Genomic DNA, 22,308 nt, shown 5'->3' on the forward strand with positions numbered 1-22,308 from the left:
ATATGACATGACAGTTAACTTTGTTGGTTTTGGTTTTTTTTTTTAATGACTGCCTTAAATATTATGTAACTTAGAATGTAGATATTATGGTCATCCAAAATATTACTTACTTGGCAAGTCACCTCAAAATATTTTCTAAATAAACACTTTTCAGGAGTAAAGAGTTTTCATCTTAACCCACCATGAGAAAGATAGAATGCTAATTTTCTTGAATCCCTAAGTTTCAAAAATCTAAATAATAGAGTGTGTTTGTTTAAAAGGAGAGAAATAATCCTCTTAAAAGAATAACTTATTTAGCAAGTTTTATTAAAATGTTCAGGTAATTAGCAATGCTTATTTTTTATTTTTCATTATCTCGATTATAACGAATATTATTAATAGTAAATATCATTACTAGACAAATAACTACTAAAATCATTCTATACAGCAAGTGGAAAAAATGGTATACATGCAATACATAGCAACCATTTAACACATTTTCATCTAAAATGTATCTGAAAGTTCATGGCACCTCAAAGTTTTTTCATTGTAAACATTTTGTGGAGTTTACAAAAATACTTCTAGACACACACACACACACACACATATATCTATATCTATAGGTATAAATACAGATATGCTACAATTTTTAAGCTAGGTTCAAAAGGTATTCTACAATCATCTACCCAAAGCATAGGAGCATAAATATTTTTCCCAGATTATTTTTCAAGGGAAGCAATGTGCTTTTTAAAACAGGCCCTTGGCATCTTCTAGTTGCTGGAATAAAGACCTATTGTTACTTGCCCTTGAAAAAGAAACATTTATCTACTTCCACTATGAAAGTTAAAAGCAGTAACAAGTTCACATGTTATACCTAGCATTTTTCATCTATATAAGTCAAAATCTTATATCTAAAAGTACTATGGGAAACTTGCAGCTGTGGCAGAGTAAAGAAGTCAGCAAATCTTCTCTCCAAAAATACTACAAAACTGGACAAAATTGTCCAAAACTACCTTTTCAGAATTCCAGAAATAAACCAAAGGCCAACAACAAAAAGAGAAGTGTTTATTCACGAAAAGCTGCTAAATTCCAGGTTAAAACCGGGAAGGGGATCGGGGGAGGTGGCACTCTTGTCTGGAAAGAAATAATAAAAATCAGAATGGAAATCAATGAAATAAAAAACAAAACAAAAAATATAGAGAAAAATTAGTGAAACCAAAATATTTTATTTCTTTGAAAAAAATCAACAAAACTAATAAATATTTAGCTCTACTGACCAAGAAAAAGAGAAGACATGAATGACCAAAATCAGGAATGAAAGACAGGACACAACTACCAACTTTACAGATATTAAAAGGATTATAAGAAAATATTATGAACAACATTATGCCAACAAATTATGCATTTGAGATTAAGAAGGGAATGTAAGGAGGTTACATGAAGGTAGGAGAAAAGAGGAAGGGATTGGATTAAAGGATAGTTAGGACTGCGTTCTCTCTTGAGGATGTGGTCATGATTTAGAAAGAGGGGCCTGCAAGGGGGCATTTCAAAGGTGTGTTAACCTGTTAACCTAGATGCACAAAAACAATGGACAGGTCTTGCTTAAGGCAAAGATAAACCTTTTACTAAGGAAATCACATGCCTGGGGTGTGACTACCCACCATGACTTGCCTGGTTAGGAATTTATGATCAGATCGCCCTGTGAGATTACCTTACACAGACCCACTTTTTCGTCCACATATAGAATCCCATTTATGAGCATTAGAAAGGTCTTACCCATCATGTAAAGTATCAGCCCTCACATTTTAGAGAAGTTAAGTACTTGTATGAAATCACAAAAATAGCTAGAGACTAAAATCTCCTTTAAATGTCTACATTTCCGCACTCTTGTAAGAATACCAGCTTAAACTTCCCTGTCACCTTTCTTTCTCCATGGTAAAGACTAAGATTGTGATAAACATACTGACTTTATCGAATTCATTCCATACTTATTAAAACATGTTGCTTGTCATACATTGAGGCAGCATTAAAATTAGTAAGAGGTTGCTATTGTCATAAAGAAGTTCAGTGTAGGACAAAAGATAAGACAACTGCAAATACAAAAATAGATCAAATATCAGAAAGAAAGTACAAAGTGCAAAGGAAATTCCAAAAGGAGTGTTCACATCAGCTGCAGTGACTAAGAAAGGATTAAGGGAAAGGGCAATATTTGAGATAAGGCTTGAAATAGTAAGTAGAATTTTGACTGTAGAAAATGAGGCAAGGACAACTCAAGAAGGGGAAAAACACAATGTGTCCAGTCAAACTAAAGCTTGGATTTTAGTTGTTGGGAATCTTTTCTGCCATAATACAGTTTAAAAAGGACATTTCTCGTCAGCCCACTGTACCTACTCCTGTGGGCACACCCGAAAGCATAGATAAGATAGGCTGCCTGCCACATACAATTACCAGCAACCCTTCTCCCTCTCTCACTTCCAAGAACACATCAGAGTGCAAATAGGAATGAATTTACAACAGATAATCTCCAATCTGCTTTAATTTTTAAAGAAAGTAATTTGCTAACTTATAGTTTTTATTCAAAAATTGCTTGCTATACACCCCACAATGGGTGGTAATAATGGGTTAAGAACCACCAATATAATGGGAAGTAAAGTTAAAAGCATTGCTTAGAGCTATCCCTGGGTGGTCTCAAGTACAAACCAAGGCATTTAAACATTGAAGAGAAATGATTCAGGCAGCATTTGAGAAAATTACTCTAGAAGTGTGGAGAAAGGAATGAGACAGAAAGTTATTGCAAAAGTCCTGGTTAGGGGTAATAGAGGCCTAAATCAAGATGGTACTAAAAAAAGATGACATAATTGAGAAATGTGACAAATACAGAAGATAAGCTTTGTGAGGGCACAGGTCTAACTTGTCACCTCTGTATCTCTAAGTGGTCTTTATTTAGCTCAATAAATATTTGTTGAATAGATAAATAAAATCTTTTTAGCAAGGGAAGCTTTTCCATTTACTAGCTCTATGACCTTGGATAAGTTACTTGACCTCTCTATATCTTAGTTTTCTCATCTATAAAATGGGGCTCATAAGAGTGTCGACATAGCAGTGTTCAGACTGGTAGATAATTTTTATAAGTTTATTTGAGCCAAAATTGATGATAATTGCTGGGAAGCAAGATCTCAAATGCTCTGAGGAGTGACAGTTTTGAAGTTTATTTTATGCATTTGGGATTAAGGAGGGAATGTAAACATTATTTGAAGGTGGGAGAAATCAAGGCGGTGATTGGATTGTAGGATAGTTACGGTTATGTGCTTTGAGAGTGGTTAGCTTATTTCAAAGATATGTTAACTGTGATGCACAAAAACAATGGACAGGGCTTGCTTAAAGCAAAGATAAACCTTTAACTAAAGAAGTTATATGCCTAGGACATGACTACACACCATGACCTGCTCAGTTAGGAATTTATGATCAGATCACCCTTTTTTGTCTAATATAGTTTCTAGATCATAGGGTTGTTTTGAGAAGTAAAATTGAGACAGAATAGGAACAGAGCTTGGTTCCACTCTTAACTGCCAGATCCGGTACCACTCAGCTAGTTCCGCAGCTTTCGTAGGCCAAGATAGGTAACTTTCCGACCACAAAACTTCCCCCAGGCAGTCGACCCTCACATCCACATGTGCACGCAACCCTGAGTTGACCACTCTACGACCTTCCTAGGTTGATGATAATGAGCAGCACCACCATTTTGGGCCTACCAAGATTGCGCCAGGACCTCAGCATCAGCTGCATTTATGCAAGCACCATAACCAGGAAGAAAGGAGAGGATCACCCCATCTGATGTCAAGTCCTCCCTCACTGTGTCCTATATAATGCCCTGAGCAGCTAGAGACCCTCTCTGACCATGCCGTCTCCCTTGTGCTTGAATATAAGCCCCAACATACTTTCTCTGAGCTTCTGGTTTGGCCTCTTGTCAATTTCTATTACATAGAGAGCCTAAGGACTCTAGGTCGGTATATAAAAGTAGCTAATATTTTTTATTAATGAAACATTATATCCTTAACAGAATTTAGAAGTGAAAAAAAATGCTCTGAGGGAAGAGTAATCAATAGTATTAAGTTTTTAGTTTGGTGCTCAGTGGACAAGATACCAGGTAGTGTAGATTAGGGATTTGGGGATAAGGATAGACTTAGAGATCTGACTCTTTGTCAGTTACCTCTGCTCCTCAGACCCCTCTCATCTCACCAAGCTCCAGTAACACTAGCCTCTTTTGGTTCCTCCAACATGTCAGTACCTTCACACTGCTGTTCATTCAGCCTGGAAGGGCACAGAATTTAGACTCAACAAATATTTAATGATTCGATAGATGAATTTGGAACTCTTTCAAATGGAGATAAAAGTTAAGTCCCTGGGAATGTATGAAACTGACGTGTGGACAAAAAAGGGTCATGGTAATAAATCTGAAAGTAACCTTGTAAGGTGATCTGATCATAAATTTCTAACTGGGCAGGTCATGGTGGGTAGTCATGTCCCAGGCCTATAATTTCTTTAGTAAAAGGGTTTTAATAAGCGAGCTCTGTTCATTGTTCTTGTGCATCTAGGTTAATATACTAGAAGTAATCCTCTTTTTTAGACCCCACAAAGGCTTAAACCACCCTCAAGGGAGCACATATCCTTGTTAACTATCCTGTAATCCAATCCACTCCTACATTGCTTTTTCTCACCTTCCTGTAACTTCCTGTTCCCTCCTTAATTCCAAAGGCATAAAAGACTGCAAACTGTCATTTTCCAGGGCACTTGAGATCTTGCTTCCCCACTCTGTCATCTGTCAGTTTGGCTCAAATAAGCTCTTATAAAAATTCTCTACAGGTTTGGACATTTCTTAAATTGACACATGTAATAAAACATGATGGAAGAAGATAAAAGGTGTGAGTACAGAAAAGAGAAACCAGCAAATACAAAGGAATATTGGGAAAGGTAACCAGGACAGTTGCTGCGAAGTCTTAAAGAGATGGGTAATACCACTTTAAATGCTCAGAGGAGGCAAAGGGTGAGGACAGAATCACTGGATTTGGCAATAATTTCAGTAAAGAACTCTGAGAAAGTAATTTTCCATGAAGTTGGGAGGTTAGTTAAGGAAAATAAGTCAACTTACATAGACTAATTTACCAAAATGATAAAGAGGAGAAACAGGCCCCAGGGAATGTAATTTTAGGGACAAACCCTGTTTTGGGGATTTCTCTGGTAGGAGCGTAAGGAAGCCATAGAGAGGCAAACAGCTTAAGGAACAAACGGAAAAAAAACATGAGGCTATATCCTGGAGACATTATTTGTACTGTATTATAACGTCCAGTGCTTTCACACGCATTATCGTCTCTCCCAGCTCTCTGATGATATGCTCTCTAATCCAGTGGTTTTCAAAAATGTGGTCACTAGATCGGCAGCACAGGCATCACTGGGAACTTCTTAGAAATGCATTCTTGAGTCTCACACCAGACCTTCATCATCGCGGGTGAGGCAGAGCAAACTGTGTTTTTAAAAGTCCTCCCGGGGATTCTGATGCCCTCCAAGTCCCTACAACCACCACACTCAAGAGAGAACGACAAAGCACGAAAGGCGTGGTGGTCACAGTCGGAGGACAGAATTTCCTTCTCAACCCTCTGTCCGGATTTCCCTTGCTTCTAAGAGGGAAGTGCACGACCCACCCCCCCGCCGCCGCCGCCAACCAGCCAGCCCCGCAGGGCATTGTCTCCCCGCTTTGGCCTTAGTCTGAGCGAGTTCTACCCAACCCTGCCTGGAACCGAGGGCAGGCCAAACAAACTTTAACTTTTACCCACTAAGGGCCCCAGGACGCCACCACCCCCCGCCCCAGCCCCTCTCCCACTAACGTCCACTTCCGGTTCAAGAGGCGGGGTCGATAGGGGGCGAGGGGAGACTGGAGCGGACGTGTCCAACTTTCTCGAGACTGGTGGGGATGAGAGATACCTTTCCTCCTAATCCCTCCATGCGCTAAGACGCCGGATAACGAGGCAGTGAACGAACGATGGCCTAGTCGATGATAAATGTCCAGGAAACCTGGAACCCAATAAGGGAATAAGAAATGATTGAAAATCCTTCTTCCTCTCTTTTCCTGCTTTCCCACCCCAAGCCCCCAAAAGTGGAAAAGGCGGGGGCTCGGGGCAGTGATACGGGAGGGGCGGGGCAGGGCGCCAGAGAAAGAAATCTCGCGATAGGTTACCAGCCCGGGCGGGGGTGGCACCTCTTTACCTCCTCCTCCTCCTCCTCCTCCTCCTCCTCCTCCTCCTCCTCGCGTTAGTTCCGGTCGCAGAGGAGAGACCGCCGCAGTTGTCGCCACATCGCGGATTTCTGGCTCTTTTCTCTTCGCCTTAAATTCGGTGAGAGTCGGCACCCGCTCGTCCTGGGCTGAGGTTGCGGCCCCTCGTCGCCGGGCAGAGGGCGAGGGAGTTGGCAGGCCCTGTGCGGCCCCGCTTGGATGGGCCCGAGCGGAGGCCGCCGCATGAGGCCGAGCAGGATCCGGAGCCTGGAAAGTAGGGCCGGGGCCGCTGCTTCAGCAGGAAGGCCGAGGGGCGGTGGCCCGAGCCGGAACGTGGGGCCCGGAGGTGCGCCGCGGCGGAGACAGGCCCCCCTCCGGCCCTGCCCGGCCTGGGTAACAAAGCCGCCGCGGCCTCTGTTGGGTGATGTACGCGTGGGGGGTTCCTGCGGGTGGGGCGGAGGAGCCTCCACCACCACTGCGGCCGCCTCCACCGCCGCTGCTTTCTCTGGAGGGCGGGCGGATGTACGGGGCGGCAGGGCCCCCGGCGCGAAGCGCCTCGGCGCCTGTGGTCCGCTCGTTGCGGCGGCCGCCACCGCCGGCGACGGGGTCAGTGAAGAAGGGTCTGCGGGGCGAGGAGCAGCACCTCCGGCGCCCGGCCGTGACCAAGGGGATCCTGGGCGGGGGCGGGTTATCTGTCGCTAGTGCGGGAGACACAGGAAGGGCATGGATAAGAGACACGTGCCCTTGGAGGAGGCTTGGACTGTAGGGTATGAAGCCTGCTGTCAGTTCATTTTGCAGGCGGGAGTGGTGAAGCGGCCGTTGCGGTCACAGGCACGACTTGAAGGTAGGGTAGGGTGGTGGTGGCCATAACCAGGCCCTTCAACAGAAGCGATTCGCCTTTTGACAGTGTCTTGAAATCGACATACACGTTTGACTATGGTGGTAATTTCTGTTATCCTCCTGTGGTGCTTAGAAGTAGTGGAAGATGTTGGTGAATTTAAAGAGAAAGGAGGAAGAGACCAAACAATTATGTTTATAATGGGTGATTTGCCGCCTGTCGGTGCTGTAGAGTCAACCTAAAAGTACACTTCACATTACATCTTTAAAGGGTTTCTTGGGGGAAGAAATGCAAGTTTTGAACTTATATTTAATTCAAGTGAAGGTAATTATTTTTGCCTGCCCAGGTTATTGTCAGGCTGACTGTTCACTTTGATTTATATGTGACTAGACCAAGATTTGATGCTTTGTTTTTAAAATGAATGTTATGGCATTGATATTTTTAAGGCCTTATTTTTCTTTTCCTAGGGTGTCTTTTATGAATAATCAAAAGCAGCAAAAGCCAACGCTATCAGGCCAGCGTTTTAAAACCAGAAAAAGAGGTAAATAATTTGTTGTAATTATATCGCTTTTAAAATTTACAGCATAACATTGTATCTTGGTTCCTCTGGCTGGCAATTGCTCAGTACTAAAACCTTAAGAGAAAATACCAGAAAAGGACTTGAATTTCTTGGTTGCTATTTCAGATGTACCCCTAATATTTCTAAGTATTTTTTTTTTTAATTATGGGCTGCATTTTCAGTAGCTAGGTTTCATTTAAGCAAATTTTTGCCAGAGGTAAAAGGTTAACTTATAGAAAGAGCTCCTAATTTGATCACTGATTTCAGCCAAACTTTGTAAAGATGTTTGAGAAGAAATCAGACTTTTCTTATGGATGTTAATTATGAAACAGTTAACATTCTAATTTTTTTTTAATTAAATGTTTTTCACTGGCTTTGAAAGAAAAATACTAGAATTATATGAACTATTTTTATTTATTAGTGGGCAGTTAGATGAGTATTGAATTTTGTAGCAAGACACTGCACTAATGATGCAAAGTTAAATGAGATGTGGGTCTCTCATATTTTGTATTGGGCTTGATATTTTCCCAAAAACTATTTAATTTTATTGCTCAAAAGCACCTGTTGACCTTATTTTAGAGGAGATTTTGAGGAAACAGCTACTGGTTATAAATTGTGTTTTTCCACCCTGTATAGAGATCCTTTAAGATATGTACATATTTTAGAATCTTTTGTAGTCTCTATAGTCTGTCATCTTGTAGTGGGGAGATCAGAAGGTGATTTGGTTCTAGTCTTTGCAGATTCATTTACATTTAAGCCAGTAGATTTTTCTTAGGAGAAACAGAAGTTGGAAACCAGAGCAGTTCAGCAATAATAGGGAAAAGTCTGTATCCCCTTGAGTATGTGAATTACTGGCATCACCTTTATATAGATATAGTATCTAGTAATGTTATTGTTAGCATCAGGAAGAGATGTCACATCCCCTTCTAGATCGTGCCCTCTTAATTCTTGATGATTGGGTTCTGGGTAGAGTGAACAGCCATCCCGACTTATCTGGGATTGAAGAGAGTTCCCAGAACATGGGCCTTTCAGTGCTAAAAACTAAGTCCTGGGCAGACAGGGAGGAGTTGGTCACCTTAGTGCTGTGTGAAAATTAAGATAGCATCTAACCTAGATAGGGACACTTACCCTATCATGGAGTATGTGACAGCAACTCAGTAAAAGCTAGGCGTGTACCCAGGGCTACTGTTTTGTGTGCTTTCTATTTTATTTCTATTATTTAACATTCACAACAGCTTTATGAGATAGGTACTAGTCTTAATCACCATTTTACAATAGAAAAAGTCATAAAGAATGAGACTGGTTACTCAGATTATAACCAGAATTTGGATCAAGCAGTTTGACTCCAGAGCCCTTGCTCTTAGCTATTACCCAGTATAGTCTCTAATTTCTCTGGCCTTCCATTCTGCTTCTGAATAGTGAGAGCAAAAAGATCTACATCACAAGGTCGTTATAAAGGTCAAAGCAAGGCATCTACTGCAGTTTCTATGTTGGACGCCCAATAAGTGTAAAAATTATCTTAGTAAGTAGCAAAGGATTGATTTTAAAAAAAAACAGAACAAAATGTTATAGTCATTTAAAGAAAAGAATCAAGAGCTCTAGTGTTGGTTCTCTTGAGTATATGAATTACTAGGATCACTTACATCACTCAGGAATAAAGTTTACCTGAGGTTTAGAGGATGTTCTGAATTTCAGAAAAGCCCGGAGGCAGTGGAAGAGCATTCCAGATAGAAATTGTCTTCTGACGGTAGGAACACACTAGCTTATTTGGCTCACTTATGAGACTAATGTAAAAAAAATAGTGTAAGAAAGGTACAATTTGTACAATTCTTGTGACTAGGCAATCCTGCCTTGCACTAGCAGAAATGAAACTTGCAAAGGATGTTTGTTTAGTTTTCTGTTGTATTTGCTAGAGTTCCAGGTCTTGGGTAATCTAGCTTGTGTTTGTTTTTTCCAGCTGTTGAAATAAATGACATTGTGATGGTTGTGGTTAACTTATTCCATGGTTATAACTTCATAAGGTGGTGGTTTCATGGCATTTTGGTAAGCCTTTTAAAATGATGTTTTTGGGGTTTTCCTCCCTCAGATGAAAAAGAGAGGTTTGACCCTACTCAGTTTCAAGACTGTATTATTCAAGGCTTAACTGAAACTGGTACTGATTTGGAAGCAGTAGCAAAGTTTCTCGATGCTTCTGGGGCAAAACTTGATTACCGCCGATATGCAGAAACACTCTTTGACATTCTGGTGGCCGGCGGAATGTTGGGTAAGTGGGTTTTGTGGAAAGAGTGCTCTGTGGAGAAGATTGTTAGAATCCAGAATACGAACTGTTTGACAAGCCTATCAAATTGGGTTGGCATCAGTTTGGAATGTGACTTGTCCAAATTGAGATGTGCAGTTTTAAAAACAATATAAAAAAGAATGTAAGACATCTCAATTATAATTTGAATACTGAAATGTTAAAAACATCTTGATATGTTGAGGTAAATTTTTATATTAAAATTAATTTTACCCATTTTTAATATTTTGAAATTAGAAGATTTGAAATTATATTGTGTGGCTCACATATTTTTGCTGCACAGTGCTGCCCTAATCTAACTTACTCCTACCTCCACACTCAACAGCTCAGGATATCTTAACAGAGTGTGCTACTTAGTTATGTGTCTTCAAACGATGATAGTAATATTGTATTGACCCTCACAGCCAAACTGACAGAATCAGAACTCCATTTGTATATATGCAGAATGGAGGTTTAGAAAGGTTTCAGCGACTTGCATGCAGTCAAACAATTGCTTGGTGGAACCAGGAACTTATATTCATACATTCTAATGCCTAGTCACATGAGTATGTTTTTCGTTGTAGTGCCAGTTTGTAGTAAGAAATATGAAAAATATGTATTTACTATGCATAATACTGCAATTAATAATCCTGTTTTTAAAACCTTTTTTAAACATTTACTAAGGAAATATTTAAACATACTCTAGAGAAAATAGTATTCTAATCTGTTACCCAACTTCAGTAATTAACAATCTTACTTTGTCTGTGCCCCCACCAATTTCATCAAACATTATTTTATCCATAAATACTTACAAACGTATCTAAAAGATAGTCTCTAATTTGTAGGTTTTCATAGCCTAGCCTCTTTGGAAGCTTGAAGAGTTGTTTTCTATATGGAAAGTCATATATCAAAACCAACTATGAACATCTCCACTAGAGTGACAGATTTGGCACTATTGATTGAATGGTTAATGCAGCAGTTTCATTGAGTTGCTAAAGTGGGTTATTTTATTCCTGTAAATTATATCGCTTTATTCACACATTGAACCCCAACTAGCCATGTTCCTACTGAGAAATTGACTTTGCTTTCAAATCATCTCTTAGAATTTTTATCATTTTATTTTATAATGAGAATCTCACAGAAAGTAAGATTGAAATGGTTACTAATTTTAAATGAAAGTCACTGCAAATTTTTTGTAAAATATCCTTAGCCCCAGGTGGTACACTGGCAGATGACATGATGCGTACAGATGTCTGTGTATTCGCAGCACAAGAAGACCTAGAGACCATGCAAGCATTTGCTCAGGTAATGAAACTTTACGTAATTATTTCAGTTAGCTACTATCCATTTTCTAATGTTTAAAGAGTCTACTTTTAAGGTTGCAGGTAGAATTGAAGGAATTTGAACTAAAGGTTTAGAGATAATCTTGGTGTAGTATGATGAATTAGAAGCCTAAAATGTGTTGAAACCAGTAGAAAAAGTTTGAATTTGCTCTTTTCTTATTTGTCCCTCTGAAATTAATCCATTTTTGAGAAACAATGTCAAGCTGAATAGGAAAATCAGTTCCGTCTTGATTTCCAACATCGAGTTCTTCTGCATATAATTTTTCAAAAGATGAATGAGTTATAGGCAGATGAGCTTATTAATCAAAATCTCATTTCAAGGTTTCATACATAGTTATGTTTACATTACTGTAAGCAAAGAATTCAAGTGCATCTAACTTAGATGTTGTTATCTATGTTATTAGGAAATTAGAACTATATTTTATGATCTTATTTTGTTACTGTCCTACAAATGGGTAAATGACTTGTATTTAAGCAACAATTAGTCTTCGCTTTAATATTTGTCAATAAAAATCTATTGCTGTTTTATACAGCTTAAAACTATTATATCTAGTGGAAAGTTCGCTTCTTTCTTGTTCTAGAGATACTATGGAAGAGTTCTCAGTGGCCCTGACTTAGATCTTATTTTAGGAATCTGGCATTTATATGTATGAAGTTATCATTAAATTCTTTTACTATCCTTCATAGGTTTTTAACAAGTTAATCAGGCGTTATAAATACCTGGAGAAAGGTTTTGAAGATGAAGTGAAAAAGGTATGTGGAGCAATGTACATTTTTGGAAAATAAAAGGTCAAAAAGGGAAGTGTTAAATCCTAATTCAGCCACAGATTTGAGATCATTTTAAATTTCTTATTTTTCAATTATAGTTGACATTCAGTATTAGTTTCAGGTGTACAGCATAGTTATATTTGTTAGACATTTATATAAGTTAAGAAGTGATTCCCAAACGGAATTAGTCTGATGTCCACCAGGCACTAAACATAGTTATTAGAATATTATTGATTATATTTCCTATGTTTTACTTTACATACCTGTGTCTATATTGTAACTGCCAATTTGAACTTCTTAATCCCTTCTTTTTCACTCATCCTCCTAACCCTCTTCCCATCTGGCAACCATCAATTTGTTCTCTGTATCTATGAGTTTTATCTATTCGTTTTGTTTGTTTGTTGTATTTTTATAAGTGAAATCATATATGGTATTTGTTTTTTTGTCTGACTTATTACATTTAGCATAATATTCTTTAGGTCCATCTGTGTCTCAAATGGTAAGATTTCATTCTTTTTTTATGGCCAAGTAATAGTCCATTGTGTATATGTGCCACATTTTTATCTGTTTGTCTCTCGATGGACACTTAGGTTGCTTTCATATCTTGGTTGTTGCAAATAATGCTGCAGTGAACATAGGGATGTGTATATCTTTTTAAATTAACTTTTTGAATTTCTTTAAATACTCAAGTGAGATTACTGGGTCATATGCTAGTTCTACATTTAATTTTTTGAGAAACCTTCGTACTATTTAGATTTGATTATTTGATATTTAGGTAGGCTCTCTTTGAAATACAGTTTTGGGGTAGATCATTTATTTTAATTTGTATACTTCCTTAGCTCTGAGTCTAAACAAGTGACAAATGGCTATAAAAATCAAGTGGGATTTGTTTAAAAGAGAGGATAGAGGATCAGACCTAACACATTGAGAAAGAAATTTAGCATACTTGTGTTTCAGTCTTAGGTATTCTATATCTAGGTGCACAGAAAATCTGATAATGTTTATAGCAATTTTTATTAAATGTCAGGCACTATTCTAATTATTAACTCATTTAACATTCACAAAAATCCTGTGAGGCAAGTTTTACATTTATCCACATTTTACATATGAAGACACAGGCGCGGAGGTTAACTTGCCCAAGATCATTTAGCTAGTGAGTATATAACAGATACAAACTCTGGTACCCAGAGCCCACACTTTTAACCAATATAGTATGTTTTACTGCTTCTCTTTATGTAATGCAATTGCTCTTTTAACCCTTAACTATTTATTTTTGTAGCTGTTGCTGTTTCTAAAGGGTTTTTCGGAGTCAGAGAGGAACAAGCTGGCTATGTTGACTGGTGTTCTTCTGGCTAATGGAACACTTAATGCGTCCATTCTTAATAGCCTTTACAATGAGAATTTGGTGAAAGAAGGTAATTAAAGGATTATCTTTAGTTGGCTGAGGGTGGGGTGGATAAGAGCATGAAAGATAAACTGATAGAAAAGTTAGGGTATAGTTTATCTAGATTTGACTTGTGTAATAGTCTTTTTAACTATCCTTAAATTTAATAGGTTTATTCAGATTCATTAGATATTTAATGTATACCTTTGGCATCCAGGATTAATGGCTTTCTTTAGGCATACAGCAAATATCCAGGGTCTAGATGCAAATGTGATTGATTATAAAGTAAATTCATTGGTAACCCAGAAAGAGATTAATTCCAATTGGGAGACTTGGGAACATGTTTATTAGAGAAAGTGACATTAGAGAGAATGTCAAGCTGAAAAGGAAAATATATTCCTTATTGTGATTTCCATAGTTAAATTCTTTACAGTAATAAAACAATTTTTTATACTATTAGAGTACCGAGTTCATTTAACATCAGAAAACATTTTAAAGTAGTTTGACTTAAGAATACACAACTAGCAAATGGTAGAATAGAGAAATTAAGAGTGAAGTGATAAGCAGTGGCAGAAGGAAGTTCAGGGGTAATTGTGGGGATAAAGTGAGTAATCCTTTGTGGTTGAACTATGGAGGGAGGAAGTGCTTCTGTTAAGTATGTTCTTCTCTTCCACAGGAGTTTCAGCAGCTTTTGCTGTAAAGCTCTTTAAATCATGGATAAATGAAAAAGATATCAATGCAGTAGCTGCAAGTCTTCGGAAAGTCAGCATGGATAACAGATTAATGGTTTGTAATTTCTATTCTTTTTCCCATTCTTACATTTAAGGAAAGTGTAATAAGGAAACTTTGTCATTTTTAATATGTAAAGAGAAGAAAAATGTTTTTCTTAATCTGAATTTTCCTTTCAGGAACTTTTTCCTGCCAATAAACAAAGCGTTGAACACTTCACAAAGTATTTTACTGAGGCAGGCTTGAAAGAGCTTTCAGAATATGTTCGGAATCAACAAACCATAGGAGCTCGTAAAGAACTCCAGAAAGAACTTCAAGAACAGATGTCCCGTGGTGATCCATTTAAGGATGTAAGATATTTTTCTTTAAACCATCCTTATAAGGCTAAGTTTGTGGCAAAGAAAATTTTTACTCATTTGCGAAACTTCAGAGTATTTCTCACCAGAAAGTTTTAATTAATTCTATAGGGTGTTAGGCTGAAGCTTTGCCTCAGTCTGTTTCATATTCAGTGCCTTACTAGTGCCCAGAAATTATACTACTTGGGGATTTTGTAGGGTATAAGCCAGTGGTCAGACCTTCTGTTTCTATCTCAGTTTTTTCCTAGCTAGTTTGCCCATTTGTAAAATAAGATTTGAACTAGAAGTCTATACTTCCAGTTCTAAAGTTCTCTGATTATATATGGTATACATGTGGTGATTGCCAGTTGCATGGAAAGGCGTTTTTATACTCTTGTAAAAGATCTAAGTCTGATATTTGGAGGAGTATGTACATATCAAAACTAATTTCTATTACTAAATTTGGATTCTTTTGCAGATAATTTTGTATGTCAAGGAGGAGATGAAAAAAAACAACATCCCAGAACCCGTTGTCATTGGAATAGTTTGGTCCAGTGTAATGAGCACGGTAGAATGGAACAAAAAAGAGGAGCTTGTAGCAGAGCAAGCCATCAAGCACTTGAAGGTATTAGAACTGTGCCTTGACAAAACATTCTGCTTTTAAGTGGGGATAAGTGAACTGTTACTGTACTTTTCTAAGAAGGTTTATTACATCTGTGGTTCCTGGGGATAACCCACTAGTAAATAGACAAATAACATATTAACTACTGGTATAACCTTCTAAAAAGCCTTACTTGGCTTTCTTTGGTTCACAGGTTAAAAATGAATATGTGTTTAAAAGTAGCTTATTATTTCCAGTAAGTAGAATATAATTTACAGTGATTGTAACAGATGAGTTATGTTCTGTATTTTAGGAATTTTATAATGGATGGTTATCAAAATGAATGACAATCTTTTTCTCTCTTCCCTTCAAAAGCAATACAGCCCTCTACTTGCTGCCTTTACTACTCAAGGTCAGTCTGAACTGACTCTGTTACTGAAGATTCAGGAGTATTGCTATGATAACATTCATTTCATGAAAGCCTTCCAGAAAATAGTGGTGCTTTTTTATAAAGGTAATTTAAATTTTCAATTTTGAAAATACATTTAATAAAACTCCTAGAATATTCAAAGTAATTCCACTGAGTAGTTGTCTGAACAGCTCCTTAAAATGTTACTCGAGTCACAGGACTGAGTTGTCTATTTCTGAATCTTACAAGTTAAAGTCTAAAGCCTTCTTAGTGCAGCTTCAAACTTCACCTTCTGTACTCTACCAGTTCTCTTCCCAGACATACTCTTCATATCTCTTTGTAGTCTGGCCTATGAGAAGTCATTCCTTTACTCTACCCCACTATCCAATGTAGACTTATACTTGTCTTTCAAGACCAGTTCAAAATACTTATGTAAAACCCCCTATTTCAGTTAACTGTTTACCTTTTCTGTGATTCCCAGTTTCAAAAAAACTGGTCTAAAGTGTTGAATAAATAAAAGACTTCTGTTAGGAGAGATCCCATTACAGTATTTAATTTACTATGGTTAGTGATTATGCTTTTTTCCTCCACAAATCAGACCAGCCTTGATCCCAGTAAGTATAGTTTGTGTGCACACATATTACTTGTATCACCTGGTTTTCATAAATGTTTTTGTTGGTTCCTATATTCTAAACTTAGAAGAGAGCTCTATCCCTATTCCAGATTTTTTTTTTTTTTTTTTAAAGAATGAAGTGAACTCAATATCCCATGCTTCAGTGATAAGCTTGTGGTTAGGTTTCTTGAAAATATACCCCTAGTTACTTTCTCCCACTAAGATTATTTAGAAAGAAATCCTAGAAATCTTCATTTAATTCTTAATTTTTCCATTATAGATCTGTAAGGTACATGGACCTTTTTACCATAAAATCATAGTACCATTTTCACACTTAGTTTTTTTAACAAATTATGAGATATCCCTGATCATTCAAAAGATTTCTCAGCCTTGGTACTACTGATCTTTGGGCCAGATAACTTTTGTAGGTCACTATCCTATGCATTGTAGAGTGCTTAACAGCATCCCTGACATTGCCCAATAAATGCCAGTAGCACCTCTCCCAAGTGCAGTAACCATGAATGTGTCTCTCAACATTGTCAGATGTCCTGGGGTTGGGGGTAAAATTGCCTTCAGTTGAGAGAATCACTAGCTTATTAAGTTTTTTTTTCTAGCAGTAGGATCATACTTAGCAACAACTTTATTAAAAAGTTTTTTAATATAGGGCTGTCATTTTATCTTTCAAAATTAATTTGAAGAAACTAGTAAACAGTGTTTTGAATACAGATTTATTTTTTAAGTGACAAAAATAATTGCTTTTACCTAACTTTTCAGTAGGATCTTCTTTGCCGTGCAGGCATGTGCACCTTTAGGATGGGTCCTAACTCTGCCTGAGTTAGAGAAGTGAATGAAAACTGCCTGAATGTAATGATCACTCTCTTTATAGCTGAAGTCCTGAGTGAAGAACCCATTCTGAAGTGGTATAAAGATGCACATGTTGCAAAGGGGAAAAGTGTCTTCCTTGAGCAAATGAAAAAGTTTGTTGAGTGGCTCAAAAATGCTGAAGAAGGTAAGTCTTTTTCTTTGTGCAGTTTGTTTGGTAAAGCCTGAGAACTAGTTTTAGTATGGCCATAGAATGTGTCCACACATGCTGCCTTCATTCAGATACCATTTAATACATAGAGTACAGATTTTTGACAGACCTACAAATACTCATTTGCTTTAAGGCAAATGAGGAAAACTAGATGTTAGTTATTGAAGTATTTTGATGGCTCTAATAATACTAAATGTTCTTAGGAACATTGAAAGTTTTGAGACTATAATAAATGTGAATTTTGAGATTTATAAATGCTTTTGAATATACCCCACATATAAGTAGGATATTATTAATAAAATTCCTTAAGTATAATAAAAAGCTTCAAGGTTATAAATCACAACTTTTGCTTTCTGATATCATACAATACTTGACTGCATTTTTCTCCTTTTCTAGAATCTGAGTCTGAAGCTGAAGAAGGTGACTGAATTTTGAAACTACACCCTCAGTAAAGCAAACAGGGAGTTGTAGATAAAATGTCATGTCTCATGTGTCCTGGTTCTTACATCTTCCTACCTCCCTATATCAAGCATGATATAAGGGCTTTCATGGCAAATTTTATTTTAACTGTTTCTATGGTTACTGGATATGTTGGGTTTAGTTTCTAAAACCATGTTTTAAGTAGCTACAGGAGCTATAGATTTGAATCTAATGTTGCATTAGTTTTTTCAGTTATCTTCTACCTCCTGTATTTTCTACTGTAATAATGTAATTTAAGGCCTTCCACAATGAACAGTTCACTTTTTCCCTGGGTTTTCTATATAAACAGTTTTCAAGATATGATTTGGTTAAAAATAATTTGTTATAAGAATTTTGTTTGCAAATTAAACTGTAAAAGTATCCAAAGTCTCAAAAGGCAATGATTTGTGTGATAATTTGGTATGCCCAAAGCCCTCCTCATCAATGACAGTCTCATACAGTGATTGAATTCATTAACATGAATCTTGAGTATTTGAACCATTGCTTACATATTAATATTTTCTTGCATTTTTAACCCCAGATGTCCTCGAGTTCAGTTGTTTGCTCTCTGGTTTTCATTCCTTGGTAAAGCCATGGAGAACAATCTTGAAAGTGAGGTCTCTGGGAAATTGTATGTGGCAGATGTGATAGGAAGAAGAAAGTTGAGCTTTTTCCCATTGAGAAACTTCTGCATTCAGTTTGTGTCTTTCCAGGAAAAGCAAATGGGTATTTTTTTCATACCGTTTTCAACTGTACCTTAAAAAGTTTTGTCGTTTAACGAATTTAACACTTGTCATATGCTTAGATAGGAAAGGACTCATGAAATAGTGAATAAAGAAAATGACTGTTGAAATGTTAAGTGATCAGCATGGTCTAATTGGGAACTCTTAAATATAACTCATTTCCTGTGGGTTAAGCGTATTTGATGTAAAGAATGGAGTGTAATAATGATATATTCCCACTTGGTCATATAAGACCAGCTTCATTCTTGTAACATTAACAAATGATTCAAGCATCTGACTATTAACATGCCCTAGTTGCCTTTTTTTTTTTTCTTTTAATTGCCATGAGCCAAGTATGTCTTCTATACAATTGATCCATTTTTTTTAATGGCTGCCTTTTAATTTTTGTCTTTCTTTTCTTGCTGCCACCTATCTATATATATTATAGACAGTAGAAAACAAAATGTGACCACACTTTTTGGTGGAAAAACAATGTTAAAAGTGAACATTTTGAAAGTTTTTTTTTTGATTGTTGAAAGAAATTAGCTTGGAATAATGCCACCAGAGACTGGGAAATTGCCCCTTTCAAAGGTGCCATGTTTATGAGCCAAGAATTTGGTGTTTAAAAGTTCACCTGGAAGGAATAAGGTGTAGTATAACTTGAAATAAAGATATATAATAACCTTATGAAACGAGCATTGTGAATGGGGTGAAATTGTTAAATGAATAACTCTGATAAAGTTTTCATGCACAGGCAAAATGTATTTCACTAGGTTTCTATGTAGTGTGATCTGCTTTTACTTTGTAATTTGTAGTCCTCAAAAGACTTTTTTAAATAAAAGTCCATCCTTACACTTAAGGTTATATAGGTCAGTCTTTTTTAATTTTTTATTTTTTTGTAAATTCCATATTAATACCCCATGGTAACTGTATGGTATGCATTCAGGTGTCTCTACTATGTAAGCATTAAATAATTGCTCTTTTGTCCTTATAACTCTCAAACTGTAAACACCAACATAGAATTCTGATATAGCAGAAACGACATTAACATTTCTACAACCAAATCATTGCATGTTATTGCCGTTCAAAGTGTACCCTGTTTTATTATATACTGTGTATAGTGAGTGTGTAGTCTTCCAGAACTACATTATGATCTTTGTCTGATCATAGTTTCTTCATAATGACAAAGTAGTGTTTACTTACTACAATATTATAGTAAATGGGTAAGTCACCTGTGACAGTATAAAGAAAGGGAATGCTTTCTAAAAAGACTGCAGATTTTCATTTTGGATTTTAAGTGGTGATTTTGGAATTCAGCTGCCAGCACCATCCTTTGGCCTCAAAATGTAATTCTTAATATGGATGTTAAAACTGTATTTGTAATTATGTTGGATAAATGTTAATTGATTTTCCTAACTTGGTGTCGGTTTCTAAGAATAAGTCTCTTAGATGCCATAATTAAATATGCGTTTAGAGCTGATCAGAAGTTTCTTAATTATTCTAGGAGTGTTGTCCTAGAGATTTATTCTGTTCTTATGAAAACTCCAAATATTAAAAATGCCACAGGATTTAGCATAATGATGGTAGCGAAAGGAAATGCATGTGACTGAGATTTCTAATTCAGTGTTTCTCAAAGCTCATTATCACCCTTCCCCAGGAAGCCTTTTTAGACTTTTCTAATAGCGCCCCAATAAATTTTAATATAGTTATGCTGTATGTGTATTATATCTGCTTTATACATGGAAAGAGTAAAGTTTTTTGGTCATACTTTGAGGTGATAGCACCCCCACTTTTTTAAAGAGGGGGGACCTAGAGATAGACATGCATTGGCAGGCATCTTTATGCGGATCCATATCCTGAAGAAGTATTTTTTTTCTGCCAGGGTGATGAGAAAATAGGAAATTTGTTTTCTGCCACTCACCATCTTGTAACTGTGCTTTACACCCTAGAATACCATACAGGCATCAGACATGTCATTTCCTATTGACTTTGGAAGTCTTAAGACACTTCTTACTTGATTGTAAATGTATCATAAATAGAATCATTTGGGTTTCTTCTAATCTGTAAAAATCAAAATTCTAGGCGAGTGATTTAATTAACGTTGAGGATAGCCCTTTAATAAATGGTATTGAAATTTTACTGATGAATCCACTGTCATACTCAAATAGGCTACTTGCAGGAAATGGCAGAACTGTTGGGCTTTAAATGTAACAGGTGCCAAAGTTTAGTGTGTATTATTGCTTAGACTACTAAATTATCTTTGTAAAAATTTTCCTCAGATGCTGTTTACAAGTGCCATGTATAATAGGTTAATAAGCATTTCTGTGAGAATCCTGTTAAATACCTTGCTATGATTTTTCATGTGATGTATTAATCCTGTTGTACTGATATAAATTCATCAGCCTACTCAGGCCTAAAGGTTTAAAATTAAGAAATAAAAGGTTTTTCAGTCGGCTTTAAGTGGAACCTAGAAGATGTGATAAGTACTTCTGATTTCAAAATAATTTATAATTGGCTTGTCTAAAAACTTGAATTGCAATGAATTTTTACCTAAATACAATTCTATGCATAATTGTATAAAAATTGGTGTGGATCAGACAGGCTTCCCAACTCCCTTTCCCTCCCCACTTCCCACCCCACCCCCCCACGCCTTTAACTATGGGCAATTGGCAACCATTTAAAATCATCTTAATCTTCCAGTGCACTTATAATCCTTTTATTCTTATTCTAGGATAATCCTGATAATAAATTGAAAAAAGGATGAGGATGCTTTAAAAATGCACTCAGTCACTGTCAATTTAATAACTTAATAAGAACCTTAGTTAAATTAAAAGCTCTCCTGCTTGTTGTGCCTACTATAGTGCCCTAGAGGAAACAGTGGTAAAATCTGAATCCTTTGTAGACTTTATCTGGAGGGAATAGTATCTTAAGCTGATATGATTAGAATGTTTATCATTGTATTAGTGCAGCTTTGGGAACTATGTATTAAATGTGTATAATGAATTTAGGGTGCTACATAGTTATCAAATGTAATAGAAGTGTTCCATTTAAGGGAATTTCAACTTTAAAATAAGGAAAATTGTTTAAACTTTTTTTTAAGCTGAAATCCTGAAGGCTGTGCTTAAAAAGCTGATTTAGAGGTAAACCGATTGGGGAAGTAAGTAACCCATTTAGAGACTGACACCTCTATTCAAAAAGATGTTCTACGTTCTTTGACATCTTAAGAATAAAATATTTTCTCTGTAAATACAGCTCATTTCCATTCTAGTTGGGAGTAATGGATCTCGGCATAGCAAACATTTGAAGAATGGAGAAACTGGGTAGCTGATAATCCAGATAGTTGTTGGCACTGAACAAGCTCAAGTACAGCCATCCAAGTCAGTAGTTATATTGCTGCATTATTTCTGTTTACCTGAAATTTGCTTCATGTCTGTACCCTTGAAATTGAATAAAATTTCATGAGACTCATTAATGTAAAGAGAAAAGCAATAACTTGTATTGGTTATTGTATGCTAATAACCTTTAAGTGCTAGAATTGGTTAAAGCTCAGTCTTTATCCTGGGGTCCTTCCCATTTTTCCTGGGTGTTTTAAATACTATCAGAAGGCTTTTCCCTCCAGAAGTTCTTTTCCAGACCAGTTTTGCTTTTGTTTGGTTCACATGTACTTCACATATCCAAATGTGTACATTTAATAATTTAAAGAATGCCAGTGCCTTACTTATAAAGTAGTAATACCATATACCCTCTCCAGAAAGATTCAGGTCCTTTTCAGCCCTCACATGTAACAGATCTAGTCTTATTTATTCCTTCAAAATAATTTCTCTCTGATACCACTACCCTAATTCAGGCCACAAGCAGCTAGGGTGGTCTTAAACTACAAGTGTAATTGAATAGACCTTTATCTTTTCTTGGAGGGCGCTGCATGATTCTTTACCTTTTACTTGCCACTACTGTTGGATGCCCAGTATACAACAGTACTTGTCAGTAAGCATT

General features: G+C 36.7%; 1 protein-coding gene across 2 annotated transcripts; it reads left to right on the plus strand.

Annotated features, from left to right (window-relative positions):
* Window positions 1-6,245: 6,245 nt before the first annotated feature.
* BZW1 (basic leucine zipper and W2 domains 1) lies at window positions 6,246-20,785 on the plus strand. Of its 2 annotated transcripts, XM_039844374.1 has the most exons (12): window positions 6,246-6,368; window positions 7,553-7,626; window positions 9,731-9,907; window positions 11,130-11,224; window positions 11,950-12,015; window positions 13,310-13,445; window positions 14,091-14,200; window positions 14,323-14,493; window positions 14,957-15,103; window positions 15,455-15,593; window positions 16,988-17,110; window positions 17,531-20,775. In XM_039844374.1, the coding sequence occupies exons 2-12, from the start codon at window positions 7,563-7,565 to the stop codon at window positions 17,560-17,562; spliced, it is 1,260 nt and encodes a 419-aa protein (XP_039700308.1). In that variant the 5' UTR covers window positions 6,246-6,368; window positions 7,553-7,562; the 3' UTR covers window positions 17,563-20,775. The 2 variants fall into 2 exon arrangements, with proteins under 2 accessions (XP_039700308.1, XP_039700309.1); XM_039844375.1 differs by lacking the exons at window positions 6,246-6,368; window positions 7,553-7,626 and having other exon boundaries at window positions 9,830-9,907; window positions 11,130-11,135; window positions 17,531-20,785.
* The last annotated feature ends 1,523 nt before the right edge of the window (window positions 20,786-22,308 follow it).

This window comes from Pteropus medius, unplaced genomic scaffold (genome assembly GCF_902729225.1).
Source record: "Pteropus medius unplaced genomic scaffold, Ma_sr-lr_union100, whole genome shotgun sequence".
Lineage (NCBI taxonomy): Eukaryota > Metazoa > Chordata > Mammalia > Chiroptera > Pteropodidae > Pteropus > Pteropus medius.

What these genes read in the sequence shown, in the direction of transcription:
- BZW1 (XM_039844374.1), top strand. Translation starts at nt 7,563, where the DNA reads ATGAATAATCAAAAGCAGCAAAAGCCAACGCTATCAGGCCAGCGTTTT. An exon ending in GCATGGATAACAGATTAATG is followed by an intron (nt 14,201 to 14,322) that starts GTTTGTAATTTC and finishes TTTTCCTTTCAG; the next exon opens with GAACTTTTTCCTGCCAATAA. An exon ending in GCTCAAAAATGCTGAAGAAG is followed by an intron (nt 17,111 to 17,530) that starts GTAAGTCTTTTT and finishes CTCCTTTTCTAG; the next exon opens with AATCTGAGTCTGAAGCTGAA.